Raw genomic sequence first — 19,298 nt, forward strand, 5'->3', positions numbered from 1 at the left:
AATTCATAAGAGGTAATGCGATCCGAATTTGTGATTCTTTCTTGTAATTGGAAATTTAAAGTGTTTTTCGAGTAAGTCTGGCCAACGAAAAATGGATTCACACCTGGCGTATTTTATTATACAGTTAAAATTTCATTGCTGTAATTTCAGTACACCGATAAATAAATGTTAATGAATTATTTGTCCTTACTCTGGACGAGAACGTTTATCGATCGGCACTCTGTTTTCTTTCATTTGGTGCTGAATGGAAATCATGTTGAAGATTATAACATTACTTAGTCTGGCGCGGTTTGCAAATTCCGTCCCTTCTGCTGGATGTAACAGGGTGCCTCACCTCGTTGGAAAATATTACTATGGTGGTTTTTGCGGACCGTGTGTATTTTTTTATAAGATTATTAATTGTTGATTGTCTTTCAACTAAAAAATAATTTTATTATTATCATTATTATTTACTGATTTCAAAGTTAAAGGCACCGTACACTTTCCATATCAAAGTGCCTATAGCGTTAGGGTCATGAACAGTTCCAAATGACCAAGAAATTGAGAATGAGTACGGGTACGAGTTTTCAAACCAAATTCATGTCTTTTATAGCCACCTAACACAGCAATCTTGTCACTAACGTTTCTTTAATATGTGTTTAGTCAGTAACGCGGGAAAGTGTTCAGTTGTATGTTCGTTGCAAAGTTGTACACGTTTTCGATTACGTACTCGGCAAATCAACAGTAACTGGAGAGAAGAAAAAATTAATGTTTCCTAGCAGATCTTGAAATAAAATGCTAATTAATTGTGTCAAAGCTTTTGTGTTTAATGTAGCTGAGTTGTAAGAGAGGGAAAAATGACGATTGTTAATTTTTCTCTAAATTTGCCTTCTAATTCATTCATACTCGTTCAAGGCTGAATTGACAATTTTGAAGTCGAAATTAGATTCTTTTTTTTAACTGAGGTTGTTTTTCCTTTTTTTCTAGTACTTTTGCCCTAAAAGAATTTGATTTTCTGAAATATATGTACACCAGAAACAAAAACACAACACTTTATAAAAATTTTTGAATCGTGCTTAAAAGCATGATTGCCACCATAAAGAATGTTAATGAATCTATCATCAAAAGAGGGATTTGTTTAGCATCTGGCTCACAGTTTTGTGGTTTGACTAATAGTGGAGTGCTTTAAATTTTCTTATAAAATTGTAGGGTGCCACCACCAAAATATTAAATTTAGCCAGTTAAAAGAGCCCCGGGGTAGTTTCCCTCATTTAAAAGACGGGGCTGCTTGGAGGGGGAAAATTATCGAACTTTTGTGGTTATGTCTTGCACAACCAACTTGACACACCATTGTTTGCTGTCAGCAGTAAATCTCTGACGGAGTTTTCAAGGAAGAAATAATATCCGTGAAGCAAGACACAATTAATTTCTTCATGTCTCAGTTGGTGAACTGGCTACAACTGGTCGAAATCCGGAATCCAAGTTCCAATGACAAAGGAATCCGGGATCCGGTACTTAGAGTCCGGGAATCCGGAATTCACTGCGTGGCATCCAGAATCTACACTGTCTTATCATCATCCTTATTCACATTTGGCCATCCATGAAAATTTCAAGTTCAAAAGGTTTATTTCATATTTAAAAGGAAGTTTCTTTGAGATATTCTTTGAGATATTAGGTTTAAAGCAATGAATTTTTTTCAGTCCCAGTAGTACAAAAACAGTGGACATTTTTAATTTCTCCGCACGAAAACCTGGAAGAGAGATTATTTTCATTCTTGATTCGACGGAGTTTCCACAACAAAACTAAATTGATAGGTACAGAGTTAGTTACAATGTTTAAAAATAGTCGATGTTAAACATCATTGTATGTGACATTTTTTGTTACGGTGTAAAAGTGATAAGTGATATAGCGAGTTTCAAATTAAGAAAAAAATGATGCGCCTTTATGAGAAATTCTTAGAACGCTCCAGGTTTATCCTGGAAACCATGGTTTGGATATTATTTACCCACGTAAAATTTACGTGCGTATGCATATCAGAGTATATTCTTTTCGGGGAGACTACAGAGTGCACGAGTCGATAGCTGTTATTTATTAATGATGTTTTCTCAGCCTTACTGGCTAAGACAACGTTCCGTTAAAGTTAAGACAACTTTCCGTTAAGGTTGTTTTTACAGCTGGAGAAATCCACTATAGAGTCTAATTAATCAATATAGACAATGCGTTTTTTCTTTCACATTTACTCTGAAGACTAGTAAGTCAAAGCTTGATCTGCGAACAGCTTATTGTAGTCACTGCTGGAGAGAAAATCATGTTTAGGTTAATGGTTTCTCTGGTCTGTTTATTGCTGTGGAGCCCTAACGGACTGTTTTCAGCTTCTGAAGACATTTGCGTAGGTGGGTAGGTCATTGAAAATATTTATATAGACCTAAAAGGGCGATAATTGTAATAAAGTTGTCATAAAACTTGCTTGAAGGAACAGTAACAAGTAAGGAAAATGCCAAAGAGGAATTAATTAATCTTCCTAATAGACCAGTATAGGCTGCATTCTTTTGCAGCACGAGCGTCTTTTTCAGGCTTGAGAGCGAGCAATCGAAATGCGATCGACAGGTAGGGGTAAAGAATGGTACCTTGAAAAATGTGGATCTTGGAAAATTTTGGCCTGATCTCGAATCACGGAAGCGTTTTTGATGGGTCTCGAAGCCTCGTTTTTGGGTGATTTTTGCTTCCCGCTTGTCTCGATTTTTTTTGCCAACGGTTCTCGGAGTCTCCGATTTGTCGTTTTTTTCTTTTGGGTCGAATTTTTCAGGCTTCATGTGTACAGCTTACGTAATTGACGCGAATCAGTATATTGGTGGGATTTCGCTAGCTTCCACTGGCGTTTTCGGTCACTTTATTTAGCTTTATTTGTACCATGCATTATCTCGAAATTTTCGGCTCTCAGAGTCTCGGGAAAAGGCTTATTCTTATGAGTCTCGGTCTCAAATTTTGAAAGTCGTAGCAAAGTCTCGAATTTACTACTCTATATTCCCCTACAGATGTACGCGTATGTTGCAAATGAATGCACCAACCAATAGGGATTTACTAGAAAGCCTTTTTTTTAGCATTTTTCTATGACAATGTTATTGCAATTCGTTCTACGTAGTTTTGTCACTTTGAAGCATGTTTTAAATGCGATAAAGAAAACTACAAAAGGAAAGCTAAACCGAGGCAACCTGACATGTCACCCTTAGAAGCTAAAAATTCATCAGTAACAATTTCAACTGAAGACATAGCCCACAACAGGTTAATAACTGGTCAAAATGTTACATCCACCGCACGCAAAAGTAATGAGCCTACTTAACTTGATGGTGGCTTACCGACTTAAAAAAGACAAAAGGGTTACAAATGTGCCACTAAGGAACTTTCACTGTACTCGTACACGTTGTCAGGATTTTTTGTGGGCTGTGGGATATTAAATAAACTATCATTCGTTGTTGCTATACAAGCTTACTATTGTTATATTACCAAATGGCTAGACTACTCTTTTGATGCAAGATATATTCATTCTTCAAATGCCCCTAAGTCTCTTTTTTAATGATAGAATTAAAGTCAAAAAGACTAATACAAAGACTGATCAAACAACGTGATAAAGGGTGAGGTATACAATATTTCGACTGGCCAATAACAGTCTTCATCAGGTTTATTAGGAGAAACCACGAATATACAGAATATATACTACTGTAAAGTAATAAACGGAAGTTACATGGTATGTCGTGGTAAGGTGTGGCTGCTAAGAAAAATAAACCGAGGAAAAGATAAAGATTACATCAGTAATGATTATAGTTCGTCACGTTTGTTCATTCCCAGAAGCTCGATGGTTTTGGCCCTATAAATGAGGTGCGCATGCGCCTCACGTGCTTTCCTAAGACAATCGCGTTCATATCTAAGTGTTTCAATTGGGATAAGTAACCGATATGGGAAACAGAGTGGCTATTGCTTAGAAAGTGTTCTGAAACTGCCGTTTGGATGTAACTACCGCAGGGGTTAAGTATAGGGTGTCTATGTTTTTTACATGTAATCATGTTACAATTGAGGATTCCATTTCAGTTACCTCTCACCCAAAATATGAAATCACCAGTTTTTGTGAAATACCAGCGCACCAAAAATGAAAGCAATAAGAAATAACCGTTGCAGAAGATATAGGCCTCAGCTGATTATGCTCACACTGTAAATCACTAAGATAGCTGTTTTAGCCCTGGAACCCCCTTATTGATAATGCTCACACTGTAAATCAGAAAGATTTGTTTTAGTCCTAAAAATGGGGCCGTTTCGGTGAGTAAAATACAGTCCTATGTTTGAGTCTTATTTGGCTCCCTTAAATTAGGGCCAATAGAGTCCAATTACCTAAGGCTGATTTGATAACCCAAAGGCTCGATCAAATGGGCCCCAGCGTGGGCTGGATTATATAGCTTTTTTGGCCATAAATTGGGCTAAAGCGGCTCCAGGAGCAGCTGAATCAAACTTTGGCCAGCAGGGCTGAATTGACACTTTGGAGCTGAAACAGATCTTTTTAATTTTCAGTGCACTGATTAAGTCCCTTTCTACACAAATCCGGATATTTTCTTTCACATTTTTTTAGTTATGGACGCAATTTCGGTGTAATCAGATTTTAGCCAGATATCCAGCTAAAATTTCCAGTTGGCGTGTCACCGACGTTAAACAAAAACCCTTCGGCATATCGTTCGCAAATCGATGTTTATTTAATTGTTTTTTTGGAAAAAATGTAGCGTCTTACATTCTGCCTTGATTCTTTTTTCCGTCAGGCTTTTAAGCATGAATTAGCAATGAAAGCAGTTGGTTTTTGATTGTTTTGAAGTAACAGGTTACTACTGTATTTGTGCTTTGTAGAGGAGTCGGGCTGCCCAGAAGGATGGCTTAATGATGGATCCTCTTGTTATTACGTCAAAGATACCGTGACGGGGAAACAGAGCGATGCTCGCCAACACTGTCAGAGTCTAGGGGGAGATCTGGCCATAATCAAGTCAGAAAATCAAAACGACTTCATTTTCAACTTGATACAAAGCCAAAACACATTCACAAAATGGGGTGCATGGATTGGAATGGAACGAAAGTCCGACGGAAAATTCTATTGGATTGACAACACTCCAGCAGAAGGAAGCTACTCGATCTGGTCTGGCGGAGAACCAAATAATCATGGGGGTAGCGAAAATTGTGTCCAAATGTATGGGAATGACGCACTGGCGAAAAAATGGAACGACTTGCCCTGTGAAGTGGGATTTAATGATGCCCCTGTGATAGTGTGCCAGAGGCCAATGTGAGGCGTTCATCGGCAGTCAGCCTTGAAAAGAAGTAGCTGGAACATCGAAGGAATATACATAAATAAGAACTAACGAGCATGTTTTCTGTTAGTGCTAATGAGTAGTTAAAATTAAATGGCTTTGAGATGCTCCTAATGTAATGTTCTCTGTTTGAGCTCCGGTTTGTTTCACACGAGTTGGACAAAACACTGACCTTCTGAACACCTACCAACGCCCCCCCCCCCCCCCCCCGCGCCCACACACACACACACCCACACACTGAGAAAATGGGAAAAGGCAATCAAATTAAGACATATTAAATTCTGCAAGCAGAATACTGCAATGCTGATCTTACTACGTAAAAATTAAATCTGCAAGACATCAACACGACACCGAAAGAACTCAAAACAGAGCGGGATTATTGTAGCAATAGACAGCTGTTTCGTCCTCTTTGGAGCTCGTCAGTATGGCGTAACAACCAGAGATCAGGCTCTGATGAAAAAATATCCGCGCACTCTGATTTTAGCCCTGACTTAGAACTCCTAACACCCACAGAAATTAACTTTTCAAATTAACTTTGCGCCGAAAGAACTTTTTTTCCGGCATGTGCCTTAAATCTCCATTATTGGTTGTAGACAGATGACAGGCTTGAGAGTTTATTTCATCCGAAATTTGGGTCCGATGAACGAGGGCCAGCTAATTTAAAACATGAACTTTGTCTATCCTTGCTATGATGACGATAATGATGATCATGATAAAGCAAAACCTTAGGAAATAAATTCAATCACTTTTGTTTGGGGGGGGGGGGGCGGGGTTGGGGTGTTGTACAGCGGCTGAAAATGGACACCCGCCGTGATGAGGAAACAGACGTGTTCCAGGGAGCCTGGTAACAAGCTATTTCGACTTCCGGAAGCACTTCCGCTGTCGATGTTTGTCGATTGCAAATATAAGAACACCATCGACTTCAAAGAGAAATAAGTTTTGGAATTACAAAGAGAAATGTGATTCCTGAAAGGATCTGCTGTCGCAAGACATGGGAAGCAGCCGTGAATCTTATAGACGGCGATCGAGAGATGGAAGGGAAGGGTAAGCCAGTTATAAGCTGATATACAGTGAATTTCAGGATCCACATACACGTTTAAAATATGACGCCTTTAACAGTTGAGTGTTCTTTGTTTTTGAATGTACCGAATCCCGTCTTCGATGGACTAAAATCGAGGGAAATGACCCATTTCGAAATTTGTTTAATCTTTATTACAAGATATTGTCTAAACAGGCAGTCGCTATCACGCTTTCAACAACTTTATCGTACATGCATATGTTACACGATGTAAACAAAGTAATTATTTTCTAAGTGTCGTTTAAAGGCACTTCATAGCCGTGAACTTATGACTAGAAAAAGCGAGAAACAATTTCTCGGTAAAACCCCTTCTTTAGGGTTTTAAACGTAACAGAACGCTCTTGACTATTATCATGCAGCTGGTTGAATTTTGTCAAGACACAGAACGTCTGAACCTCATCCTGTCTAGTACTGACCGTTTGATCGTTTGTGACCTAATTGCTCTTTAACAGTTTTAATGTTTCCAAATGGTGCTGCTGTTGTGATATAAGGTATCCTTGACAGCTTGCTTTTGGTATTCTTAAACACACCGTGACAAGACGGTCTTAGATCTCAGTGCCGATGCAGGAAGTGGCTGAGTCATAGCTTGACATCTTATAGTAAACACTGCCTATGCGTATCTAACAACGACATGCAGAATTATAATTTGAGGCCGATTGACACTTGGAGAAATTCTGTTTTTGAATCTAGAACTTGCCGAAGAATGTGTGGGTTGACTAGTAGAGTCTTGCAACCAAGCAATCGACCAATTTCGATATTTCAAAATTCATGCTTGGGGAAGTGTTGTTGTGTTTATTCATCCCAGAGCTACAGCTGGGTAGTGAAGTGCAGTTCGATTACCGGGATCCGTGGTCTTAGATTTATTGGGCTGCATTTGGCACTCGCTGTCCAGATATCTATCGATCAGTTGCATGCACGGTCATTTCGATCCAGTAATCTCTCTAAAAGACTCCGTTGTAGTGGGTCTTAGCATGAAGAAGTTCTAAAACAATGTGTAGTGCAAACTTTTCTTAAAGGAACACACTGAGAGAAACGCTTTCTAGGTAAGTGGTCGTCCGTTTGCAGTAAGTCGTACAACCTGACTTAAGAGTGGGCAGATTGGACTGAGATAGTGGGATTGACGATTCACTGATTATTCTGTCCTTTACAGAACGGCTTACAATCGTCTCCAGCACAATGAAGCGGCAACAGAGACAGAATTTGTGAAAGTGCGGAAAGATCTGAAAGGTTACGTCATCGGGAAAGATGGGTGTTCGATTAAAGAGATCATGAAGTCTTCAGGCGCACTGATCACATCGCCGCGAAGAAATAACGAAGGATTTTTTGTCCGGGGGGATGCTGGACAAAGAGAATGTGCTAAAAGGCTCATATTAGAGAAAGCAGTAAGTGCGGTGTGTAATAATAACATAATAACAAATATTATGGATTTAGGGTGATTCAGTGTTTGTTGTTTGTATAGGGTTTTGCTTGCATGAACCGTTAGTCTTTCCATTGTGCTCATAATAAGCCATCAAATAAATTAAACATTTTTCCTGTCATTTGGAGACACATAATAAATACAGTTAATTTTTTTTTAATACTATAGATTTATAATAGGTGCACGCGTATTAACAAATTTACTTACTTCCGGGGTGAGGAAGTCAAATAATTTCCCTTGCTCTTTCCTCTACAGCACGAATTACAGGTCAAGAAATCTGAGATAGCTCCGACTCTTGAATTGGTCGAAATTCCAAGTGAATGCAAAGGCTTTGTGATAGGTAGAGGAGGAGAGAACCTGAGACAGATCAGCAGTCAAACAGGAGCAAATTTGATACGTAAAGATGGTAATGTGTACCTGGCCAGCGGAACAGAAGAACAAAGGCAACATGCGAAAAAATGTATCATAGAAATGGTGGTGAGTCATCTGCTCAAATTATCTTATACGGCAATTATCAGGCCCTGATTACATGAGACCGGTGAGAACACATACCAGTAAGACTGGCGTGAGATCAATCTCAGTGCTAATGCCTGCTTCTGCTAACTGAAGATATGGGTTTTGAGATTATTTGCCAAAGTGGTGTTATGTACAAAGGCCCATCTAAAGGACCGAGTTCATGAGGCCTTAACAGCCTTAACAAAATATATATATATGTTTCATTAAAATAATTAACTTTTGCCACAAAAATCATCCATCTGCGAATACGGACCAATACGTAAGTACAATTGTTGCTAGGTTTAGCCTTCAAAACGACTGTCTGTATACAACTGGTTATTTATAGTCTTCGTTGACAGCAGGTAAAACAAGACTAATAAAAGGTTCACTGTTTTGTTTTTCCTGGCATAAACGCAGAGGAGGAAATCAGAAGAAAACGCTCCACCTGGTGAATTTGTGGACATTCCAAGCGCATTCAAGGGATTAGTCATGGGTAAAGGGGGAGACAATCTCAGTTTTATCAGCACTAAGACAGGAGCAAAATTGATTCGCAAAGATGGTGAGGTGTACATAGTAAGTGGCACCGACGAACAGAAGGAGCAGGCCAGACTGTACATTAAAGTAGCTATAGTAAGTATACTGAAATAGGTTGATTTCCTGTTATTATATTCTTGACAGCATTGGCAATAGACGAATCCATTATGTTTAAGGTAGGTGTTAGTTCTTTGAATGAAATTTGACGTAAACATTGAGAAGCAAAGTGCTACTCAGAGGGGCTCGAACCTGGAACCTCAGCCATACACAGCCAACCACCTCTTCAATCCATTCACACTATGCAATAGCGGCTAGTTTAACACATACACTAAACAGCGCTCAAAATTTGTCTCTAGGCTGGAGCAAGACTCAGGGGTTCAGAAAATGAGTTCGCCAAACCTCGTGTCTACATTGATGGCTGGAATCTCCCTGAGGACTGTGAAGTTAAACTGAAGAAGTTGGTGAAAGAAGATCGTATGGTACATCCAGGTTGGGATAAACAGTTCAGGCTAATACTGTCTGATCACATTGAGCCACAGGTTTGCAAGAATTTTTTGTTCTTACTTCCCCAAGCTACGTTAAGATGATCACATTTTAGCCACGTAACCCAGTGTAAAATGTGTAGTGCACGTGTAACCTTGAGTTATTACCGGTTCTCAAAAGATGTCATGTCATGTGCTATTCCCAAGGGACAAAGGAGTTAGATTCCTCACGTTATGCCTAGCTTCCTTCTCTCTATCTGTTTTATCGCTTTTAAAATCCTTTTATTACAGCTACTGTACTGATAATCGATAAAACAGCCTGTCTTTTCAATGGCTATAACTCACTGTGGTTGCATAGCTAGCAAACCAAAAATTTCCCTCCGTACTTAGCCTCACTTGTCCAAAGGAACAGGACACTGAGGTGGTTTCGTTTCTTACAGCACTGATAACAACTTTTGTACAACGTTACTGTAACGTGTGTTTATTAAAGCCGACCTACCTGCCTTTTGTCAAGGTCTCCAATTCTACTGAGGACCCACCCTATCTGTCCCAACTTGTCGCTGACGCTTTGGAGTCTCTTAAAAAAATAAAGGAACAAATGACGACAGAAGAGTACCTTAAGGCCGACATGTGGTGTCATTTTGGAAGAGCTATCATCCGGGGACCTGACGAAGGTAGTACTTTCTTTCAGTCATGCCCACGCGCTCGTAAGCCCATGAGATTGCGACTTCCCCTCCCAATTCTGACGAGTTGCATGCACGCCCAAAGATATAGATCGATAGATACCCCTTGGAGCAAAAGTTCTTGTCTAAACAAACAGGGGCTCTTTGCTCGTTTCCAGTGACCTTTCGAGGCAAGATGTTTTAAATTAGAAACAATCCAAAATTTAATGGCTTTTAAAGTAAGGAAGCGCCACGTTCACGACACAAATAAGGCTGGAATCTGCAGCATGCACTATATTCAAATCGACATACTTTATTACTGTCTCAGAGGAAGCTGAGGAAGGAGAGTGGACTATCGAAGATGTAAGAAAAAAGTTTCAAATCGACAATGGAGAACATCTCTGGAGAACTTCATTCAAGGAAGGAGTTGATCTAGATGAAAACATCTTGGAAAGAATCAGTGACTGCGAAAGCACTCCGGAAGAATATGTTGACTATGTGGCAAGATTTGACTTGGCATTTTTAACGCCACGTGGTAATCAAATAAGATTCAAGGTAAGGCCGCCATTAAACGCTTTCAACATGTTCGTCTAACATCATCCAACATTAAAACAGTGAAATACCATCAACTGACGTGATACAGGTAACAACTCACTTTGACTCTGAAAATGACTACCAGACAGGTTGTCAAAACGTCAGTCACTGTTAACAACAGTCAGTCCTATTCAGGGCTACACTGTCCATCACAATCATATTCCACCTGCTTATCATCCAACACAGATGGATGCAGCATGCTGGATGCACTTTATCTCCTAGTTTGAAGATGTTCTCACATTTTAACGGATTCAAAACCAGCCAACAGTGTTGGATGATGTCGTCTTCATCAGTCGAGTGTTCGATTGAGCTATTGGTCAGGCGATGATAGTAACTACGTGACCATCATTGTTGGATGGTGTTGAACCCACATGTTAGTAGACACTAAGCTCAAACACCGACTTTCACCATCGTCCTCTAATATTGTAACTACTGCCTACTCTACTCAACCTAGTGCTTCTCTTATAGGAGCGACTAAGGGGAGCCAGTGTTGATATTCAATAGCCCAAGTTCGATATATTGAAATTCTAACACGACTCCGAGGCCTTCTGGTCATATTTCTGTATTTGGTTTCTTTGTGCTCAAGTCTTTTCTGGGAATTGCGAGACAGTGGAGTCGTCAAAAATTTGCAATTTTGTCCCTAAAGCCTCGGAGTCAAGTAAGAATTTTAATTTATCGACCGGAAGATTGGGAATTTAAAAAAGGGTACGACAGAGCCACCTCCCACTACTAGCTGTCATTTGGTTATTAGGATCTGCTAACTATCCACCTTTAGAGATAATTAGGACTGCATACTCGGAGATGAAATCATATTTGAAAGACAGGACTAGTTCCCTCTAGTAACTGTTAATGACATCTTCGTGAGGATAACGGGTCGAAGGAGCTCTTGTGCCCAATCGGAAACACGGAAATAGAATGCTTCTGGAAAATGTTAGCTTATATTTAGTGCCCAGCGGGAGTCTTCCTTTTTCTTGTAAATCTTGTCTGAAATGATTTCCGCTGTTAACATTCCCGTCCCGTTTTTGCCTCCAACTGGTCAATGAGATTGCTAGTAACGCAAGAGAAGATCCTCAATTCAGGCCTTTCTTAGCCTATTCTCTCCAGGCGTTCAGATAATGGAGAGTGGCGCAAAACTGGACGGCTCACCTTTTTTGCGCCGACCCTGCTATCCGAACGTCCTTAACCGGCTAGACCTTGCTCTTCTTTCACAGGTTTGGATCACAAGAAACAACACTGGTAAAAAATTGGAAGAAATTCCAATTCCTTACAGTGATGTGAAGAACATCCTGGAAGAAATACATTTTAAAGACGAGGCTACGAGATCAAGGTGTAGAGGATGGCTGGTGCTTCCATCTAGAAAATATCTGCAAGCAGATATTTTGTTTCCCGGTTGCGAGTTTGATTGTAGGCTCACTATTCGTGGCCGAATGGGTATGACTTCAATTAAAACACATTAAAGAGTGGCAGAATAGTAGACTAGTAGAATAGTAGAAATGGCAATCGAAATTTTTGTGGTTGAAAATGTCGGATTTAATTGTGGACGTAAGGGTTTCAAAATTAGTACTTTGGGGGCTAAACTGACTCTAAGAGTGACATTTTATGAGGAGAACTACGTATCTAGACCCAAATTACTCTCCTGGGATTTTTTTAAATCACTCACAGCGTAATTTGGGATTACGTTTTGGATATTTTCAGCTTTTGAGTAACGAGCGTAAACATAAGTAGTAGCCACCTTTCCTCTCGACAAAATCTGCTGGTTGCCGTGCCTTATCAGGCTGGCGGACAAACCACCCGACATCATAAATGAATGGACGTAACGTCACCCCGTGTGGTAATTGGGTCCCTAAGTTTCCGCTCCGCAAGCTGTCCTGTTCACCCCTTTAATGACCGTTTACAGAGTGTTGGTAATTACTAAAGCTTTGACTTCATTTTCTTCTATCCTTAGAAAGTGCACTCCTGGCAGATTATGTACCGGATAAAGAGTCGACACAAGCGTTATCGGGATATTTGAGCAGACTGACCTTGACAGAAGAAAATGGTCTTGAAATTTGCCTCCCAGAGAGAGATCCACCTGAAGGATTTCACTTGATCCACAAACGACGGTCCGAACGATCTCTTTACGAAATTTATCCAGGATTTGCAGTTATTTTTTCTAAGGAGAGCTCTTGGCGTAGCGATATATCAACGGAAGACTCGAGAGAATCGGTATGAATTTAATAGAGCATACACTCAATTTCGCACTAAGATCAACTCTCTATAGGTAACACATTGTTTGGACCGGTACTTAAGGTGATGTTACACGAGACGATTCGCAACGACGATTTTTAGCACAACACAGCGCTGCAATGTTGGAACAATTTTGTGACCATTCGTAACAATGTCGCAACAATGTTGTTGCAACGCTGTGTTGCGCTAAAAATCGTCGTTGCGAATCGTCTCGTGTAACGTCACCTTAACTGTCCGTCTAAGGGAGGTGTCAGCCTTTTTTTTAAGGGCTATAGATGTAATGAGTTATCTGTAATAACCCCAATAACTATTTCTTGTGGGAGCCCGAGAAAATAATGCCAAATTTCACAAAATGACATCTTACACATGAAATTTTCAGAATTTTACCAGTTTTTACAATTCTTTTGAAATTTGGCATTCGTTTTCTCGCTTAATATACGGACACAGAAACAATTTCCGCTTTCCGTTTTCGTATTTATTGACTCTTTGGTCGTCTCTGCTTCACAAGACGCGGGTGGCTATTCGATTTCCCGGCGAAATATCCTCGAGTTGCATTTGGGTTGCCATTCCTGTTGATTAAGCTAGTCTACATTGGTATGCCTGTAGTGTGGACGGACGGTCGGGCGGGCGTACGGTCACGTGATCACCAAAATTTATCGGATGGGTAGATTAACACATTTTCTTAGACATGGGGCTACGCTCTCTCGGGCTTCTCGCGGGCGAGCGTAGGCCAATACTATTTTTTCCCGTTATTTTCTTGCAGACCGATCTTCATCTACACTGTAGAGAGTGGGACGAGTTACTCAATAGCGGAGAATGGGAACCTGAACAAATAACTGCGAAACTTCCAGAGTTTTTTAGGTTCGTAAAGGAAGTACAACGATTTGTTCTTCAAGAAATGCGGACAAAAACCGATCAATAGGGAGTTGAAGGGTCGAGTAAAACGGGAAGGCCCTTTTCCAGGCTACAGGTTATTTCTGCATGTGTGTGCCTTTACCTTGTAATTCTTCCGACGTTGGGGCCGGGGGGATCCGAAGTGCTCGGAGCGGAATAATCTCCCGGACCAAGGACGAGAGCAAGCAACAAACTCAACCTTCACACGACTACAAGAGTGGGACTCCAACTCGGGTACACATAGGTGAACTGCAAGTGCCCTCAATGCTGTACAAGCCATACTCCCCAACATGGTTGAAACCCATGGGTAAATTCACACAGGGCGAAATGTTATTAATGCTGTTGAACATTCAAAAGGGTTTAATGCCCACTCATGTAACTCACGACCTTGACTTAGGAAATAGCTCTTACTCTAAAGAGAAAAACAGAGCAAAAAAAATAAATTTAATTTGATTAATTACTTTCAGAAAAGTATATGTAGGGGGTATCTGACGGCGCGTTTAGTAAGGGGGTGTTTACAGGAGAAAACTCATACCCGCGCGAGTTTCATACCAGGATGACTTCTTGATTTCGCATCGCGTTATGATGACTGGGTCATCGTGTAAACGTGTTGAAGCTGACGAAGCCATCTAATGTGTGAAGCGACAACGGTAGTAAGAAAACAATGTGTCTATCGCTAAAATAACTCACTGTTGATCAAAGTCATGGGGGTTTTAAAATTGACAAATTACAATCCAAGCCATAATAAACCAAATGGGACAACTTTGCAATTCTAAGGACAAGTCGATTTAACCTGTGAGCCCACCATACCTTGGGGCACGTGCATCAGTATACGAAATACCTTTGCTCATGACAGCATGGCTAAAGGTTTTTTTAGTCAACGAGGTTTTACATGTTTGGGTCGACGAATATGACAAAAAAAAAGCTTTTACTAATCTTGAGAGTCTGCAATAACAGTTAAGCTATGAAGCATTTATAACTCAATTAAGACTGGTTGAGCGGACGGCAAAACATCACTGAAACATATGGATGCCACAGCTTAATGCGTCTGTAAAGTCTAAGTGTTAAGATAAATTTCATTATCATAAATTACAGAAATTACGCTATTACAATAGAGCTATGTCGAATCAAGTAGAGGTATGGTTTCATTTTTAGGCTTAACTTGTTTACTGACCTCAGAGACAAAAACAGGAGGAGAAGGTATATAAGGCTATTTTTACAGTAGCGTTTCATTATGGATGATTTCATGTGATTTTTCTCCCAATCTTAACACAAACTGGCACTTTTTCCTATTCAACAATCAATTTACGGTCATTTAGGCGGGCAAAGCAAAGTCCACGATGCCTCGTTCCACATGCAAAGTGAGGTATGCAATGTGAATAACAACCAAGACTTAAAACAAACGAAATGTCAAAACATGTCGTGCTGGAGTCAGTTGACATCAGATGTTACGAACTGTGAATGCCCAGGGGTAATAAGGGAGTAATTTTTAGAGGAGCTAAAATTAATTAAAAGTATTACACACTAAAATAGCACCAAGGTTTTTGTTATTTTCTAATGTTAACAGGTAGACAAAACGAAAAAATCTTAAAAAGGCCCATTTTGCTCACAGTAAGTCTTGTTTCTACGTTTGTTTGTCTTGATATTTATTAAATTACACCACGCCTTGAACAAGTTGGAAAAGGCCACCACGGTTTAAATCTTTCGTAAATTATTTGTCCGAGGCAGAGGGCAGTTAACAAAGACGGTCATCGTAAAGCAGACAAGCGTAAAACCCTAAGGCCACCTACCTACTCTCTGCCTTACTTACCCTTAACAAAGGGAAAGAGAATTAAAACCAAGGATAAAATTGAAGCACAACTTATATACTGCAAATATAGCATGGGCTGTTTCATTATTGGGTGTAGGCGTACGTTACTTCACTTAATTTTACCCATAACTGAAAGTGTGGAACCTCCGAAAAGCGGCCACACAAAATGTCTAACCCAGTGGTCTCTGACGAGAGGAAGTCGCTTTCATTCCAGCTCCAATAGTGGCTTACTTTTTGAGATATAACCGCGGACTTCGCCTACTCCTCACCTTTGAGGGCAACGCATAAAGACTTGACCCTTCAATCCTATTTTTCCTTTGGTTACGATACTAGGTTCATATCAAACTCAAAACTATGTTGCAACCCAGTCAAGATAAAAGATTCTATAGGAAAACCAACCAACCAAACAAACAACCATCAACAAACCAAAGAGAAAAAAGTTTGATTTTCAAATGTACAACCAACAAACTACCTTGCTCGCTTTTACTTTATGCTTAGGAGTATCGGTTACCGCAAAAATGGAACCTTAAAAGGAAAGCTAACATGTATAAAATAGAAAAGATGGTTGAATTTTGGACGAATTTCAGTCGAGATTTATACATTCTGCTTTTCCCACCCTTCCTCTACTGATAGCAACGGAGACCTGCATTGTTCTTAGCACGTGAAATGTGCGTGATATGTCATGCACTTCAGTCGATTTCGGAAAATGAAAACATGCTAACGACGCAGGTCTGAAAGCTAAATGCATGTCTCAAAGCCATATGGAATAACGTACAGCTCGAGTGTGTATTTTCCTGTCATCCAAAGACTCAAAAGTGCTTAAAGCCTGTGCATTGTAGGTTATAAATTCCGCTTTTGGCAGGTGACATTCATATCAATCACAATAGCGTTCGTTTAAGAAGACAATTCAGGAAATTCGGCTTATTTACACAACTCTTCAGTGGCTACCGGCTTTAATTGACTTTTTGAACCCCGCTGATTTCTTCCACCTGTAGCTAGAGTCACAGTCCTTATGGGTCCTTATGGTTCTCCAATAACGATACAAAAATGGATAACAAAACAGACGAGTTACAAATAAACAGAAAAAGGCTTTTAGTTCGAAGAGCATCAACGCCAGCTCCTCGTGTTTACACAAGAAGGCCAAGCTTGGAGCGGAGGCGAATAACCGCTCCAGCTAAATTGGAAGTAACATGGGAACCTGTGTTGACTTCACCTTGCAGTAGCAATCAAGGAATAGTAAAAGGTAACAGCGAGTTGAGCTCACAGGGTACCAGCATGTCACAAAATGAAATCAAGCTTCCTCCATTAAAAGACGGACTAAAACAGAGCTTGCTAAATGGGCAAAGGGATCTGGCAGCGATTGATAAGACGAGGCTGACAAATCGACTCAGCCTGGCTGAAAATACGAGTGTCACAATAAATCCATGTAAGACTTATCAAAGACGCTTCTCGTCTCCTGGCCAATTACGTTGGAACAGACACCATCAAGACGGACAGGCAAACGCTTTGGAACATTTTATCAGAAATGAAGAGACAAATTTTGACCACAAAAAAGAGAAAGCCATTTGTGCGTTCAACTGGCTATCCACCCAGAACTCTCTGATGAAATCCACCAGGTAGTTCAGTGTTTGTTGCGGTGTTGTGTGTCTTTTTTATATTTAACCTATGAAGAGTGTTATCCACGAATGAATCTTTTATTGATTAACAGTCAAGAGGCAGATGAAGCCCAAAATTTAACACTGCAGCGAATATATTTAAAGAGCGCATTATATCAATGACATTTAGAGAGAACGTTTCAAAATGATGAGATACCAACAGATACAAATACATTAGTGTAAGTAGACTTTATCCTCTGTTTCGCCTGAGTAAAGTTGATAACAGTGAAGAGTTATGTAATCATTAATTAAGAGCAGTTTTAACCCTTTTAACTCTCCACTCCTAAAAGTGGCCAAAATTCTTTTTGAAAACCGATCCCGTAAAAAATAAATTTTTCCACGCAAAAGTTCAGTAAAAGAGAGTTTATTTGAATGGTATAGCACCACAGGATTTCGTCCGCAGATTCAAACGTTGGAGTGACAAATAAAATTGTCTAAGGCCTCTTCATATGAGCCCGGTTGACCGGCTGGGCCGGTTTCCGAGATCTCGCCTCACCTCTAAATCCTTTGTAAAATTTTCGATGTGTTCATATGAGAGGGCGGGCTGGCTTGGTTCCCGAGATCTCGGTTTTTCCAACCGAGATCTCGGTAAGCGGGCTGGAAATTTTGCCATATGAACACTTCATCCCGGTTACCGGGATGAACGGCGGGATGAATTCTGGCGGTCCGGATGGCATCGTCTTGCATTGCCTGCTGTGTTTTCCACATCATAAGTATCCCATTTAACTGCAGTGATACAGCTTTAAGAGTTACCGATGCTAAGATTGGCCCAAAAGTTAAAATTTTTGTGTTTCGCTATGTTTGCTTTGTTTCCCAAATTTGGCGCCGGAACTCGTACCCAGGATCTTTGACCTTTTCTCATCTCGGAAACCGGGCTAAAATTTCTCATATGAACCCAAAGCAAAATTCATCCCGGTAACCGAGTCAGCCCGGTCAACCGGGCTCATATGAAGAGGCCCCAAGAGGGAGAGAGTTAATTTCTTGGTAACAGGGCTTGCAAACCAAGGCCGTTGCGATCTGTAAATTACCTATATTAAAGTGGATTGCTACTTTCGCTAACATTAAAATACAGTTATGATTTACAGATTTACTTTTGATGTTACTCGTGTACGCCAACATCAACCTTATAAGCAAGACAAATTTACTTTCCTATTTTGCAATTCAAGTTTAGGTGATTGGTTTAATTTGGTGATGAACATCAGAAAAAGACGTTATTTTTTGATATTGGGTGCCCATCAACACTTTATTACTTGTCTCTAACTTTTCCTTTGGCAATAACCATTCTTTTTACCAACGACTAAATTACAGGAAGAGGAAAATAAACAAAGTTCCTCTGCCCGTCTCTAATAATGGACTCCATATAATAATTAATAATAATTAATAAAAAAGTATGCCAAGCTAAATCAGCGGCTATCACTTCTCTTTTCTATAATGCCTATCAGCAAGGCATTGCAATGAGCCTGTGTTTACCAAAACCAACAAGGATAGTGACAATTATGTATTAACATAAAATATAAATAATCTGGATTGATTTTGCGCGCAGATTTGCAGCTTAGGGCAGGAAGTAGTTTCTTGAATATTTCAGTAATCAACGCCTCAACATTCACAGGATTTAAATCAAGTAAACCGTTTAAAATAGCAGAACTATGGGTTTTGCTTTTGTTTTTCCAAAGGCTTATCTCGACTTGTCAACGCTCTATCTTTTAAAGAGTTCATAATCATATAGAACTTTATTTCTTCTCGAATGGCTTATGTACACTTTGGGCATTTGTTTCGTAACTTTTAGTTGTGCCTCAGGTTTTCACTTATTTCAGAAAGTCTAGAAAATAGTCTTGATCGAATATTGACAAAGACAGTCACAAGAACATGAAAGCCACAAACTCTCTGGAGAGAATCGGCAGTGATTTGCATTGAAAAAACAATGGACAACCGACTTTTAAGGTAGGGCGTTGAAAATAGCATCGCTTTATTTGTGCAAAAACGTTCGGCAATATCTCTCTGAATTTTTCCACTTGTTCCCCCATGAAAATTGAACCCAGATGTATGGGCAACACTCATTAGGGAAAAAAATGGAACGACTTCCCCTACGAACTGGGGAGTCATGTCACTGAAAAGAGAAAATCACTGAAAATC

At 39.9% G+C, this 19,298-nt stretch overlaps 1 protein-coding gene across 1 annotated transcript; it reads left to right on the forward strand.

The window, feature by feature from the left end:
* Positions 1–6,238: 6,238 nt before the first annotated feature.
* Positions 6,239–14,157, forward strand: LOC140925211 (uncharacterized). The gene is made up of 10 exons (XM_073375193.1): positions 6,239–6,362; positions 7,547–7,778; positions 8,069–8,290; positions 8,726–8,938; positions 9,199–9,381; positions 9,839–9,998; positions 10,315–10,541; positions 11,792–12,011; positions 12,526–12,785; positions 13,570–14,157. Exons 1-10 carry the CDS (start codon positions 6,310–6,312, stop codon positions 13,726–13,728), a joined length of 1,929 nt encoding a protein of 642 aa, XP_073231294.1. The 5' UTR covers positions 6,239–6,309; the 3' UTR covers positions 13,729–14,157.
* The last annotated feature ends 5,141 nt before the right edge of the window (positions 14,158–19,298 follow it).

This window comes from Porites lutea, chromosome 14, assembly GCF_958299795.1.
Source record: "Porites lutea chromosome 14, jaPorLute2.1, whole genome shotgun sequence".
NCBI classification, from domain to species: Eukaryota; Metazoa; Cnidaria; class Anthozoa; order Scleractinia; family Poritidae; genus Porites; species Porites lutea.

Bases quoted from the DNA above. Each gene is read 5' to 3' on its own strand.
- LOC140925211 (XM_073375193.1), top strand. From the start codon at position 6,310: ATGGGAAGCAGCCGTGAATCTTATAGACGGCGATCGAGAGATGGAAGG. The intron at 6,363-7,546 runs GTAAGCCAGTTA...TGTCCTTTACAG, and splicing joins TCGAGAGATGGAAGGGAAGG to AACGGCTTACAATCGTCTCC. The intron at 10,542-11,791 runs GTAAGGCCGCCA...CTTCTTTCACAG, and splicing joins GTAATCAAATAAGATTCAAG to GTTTGGATCACAAGAAACAA.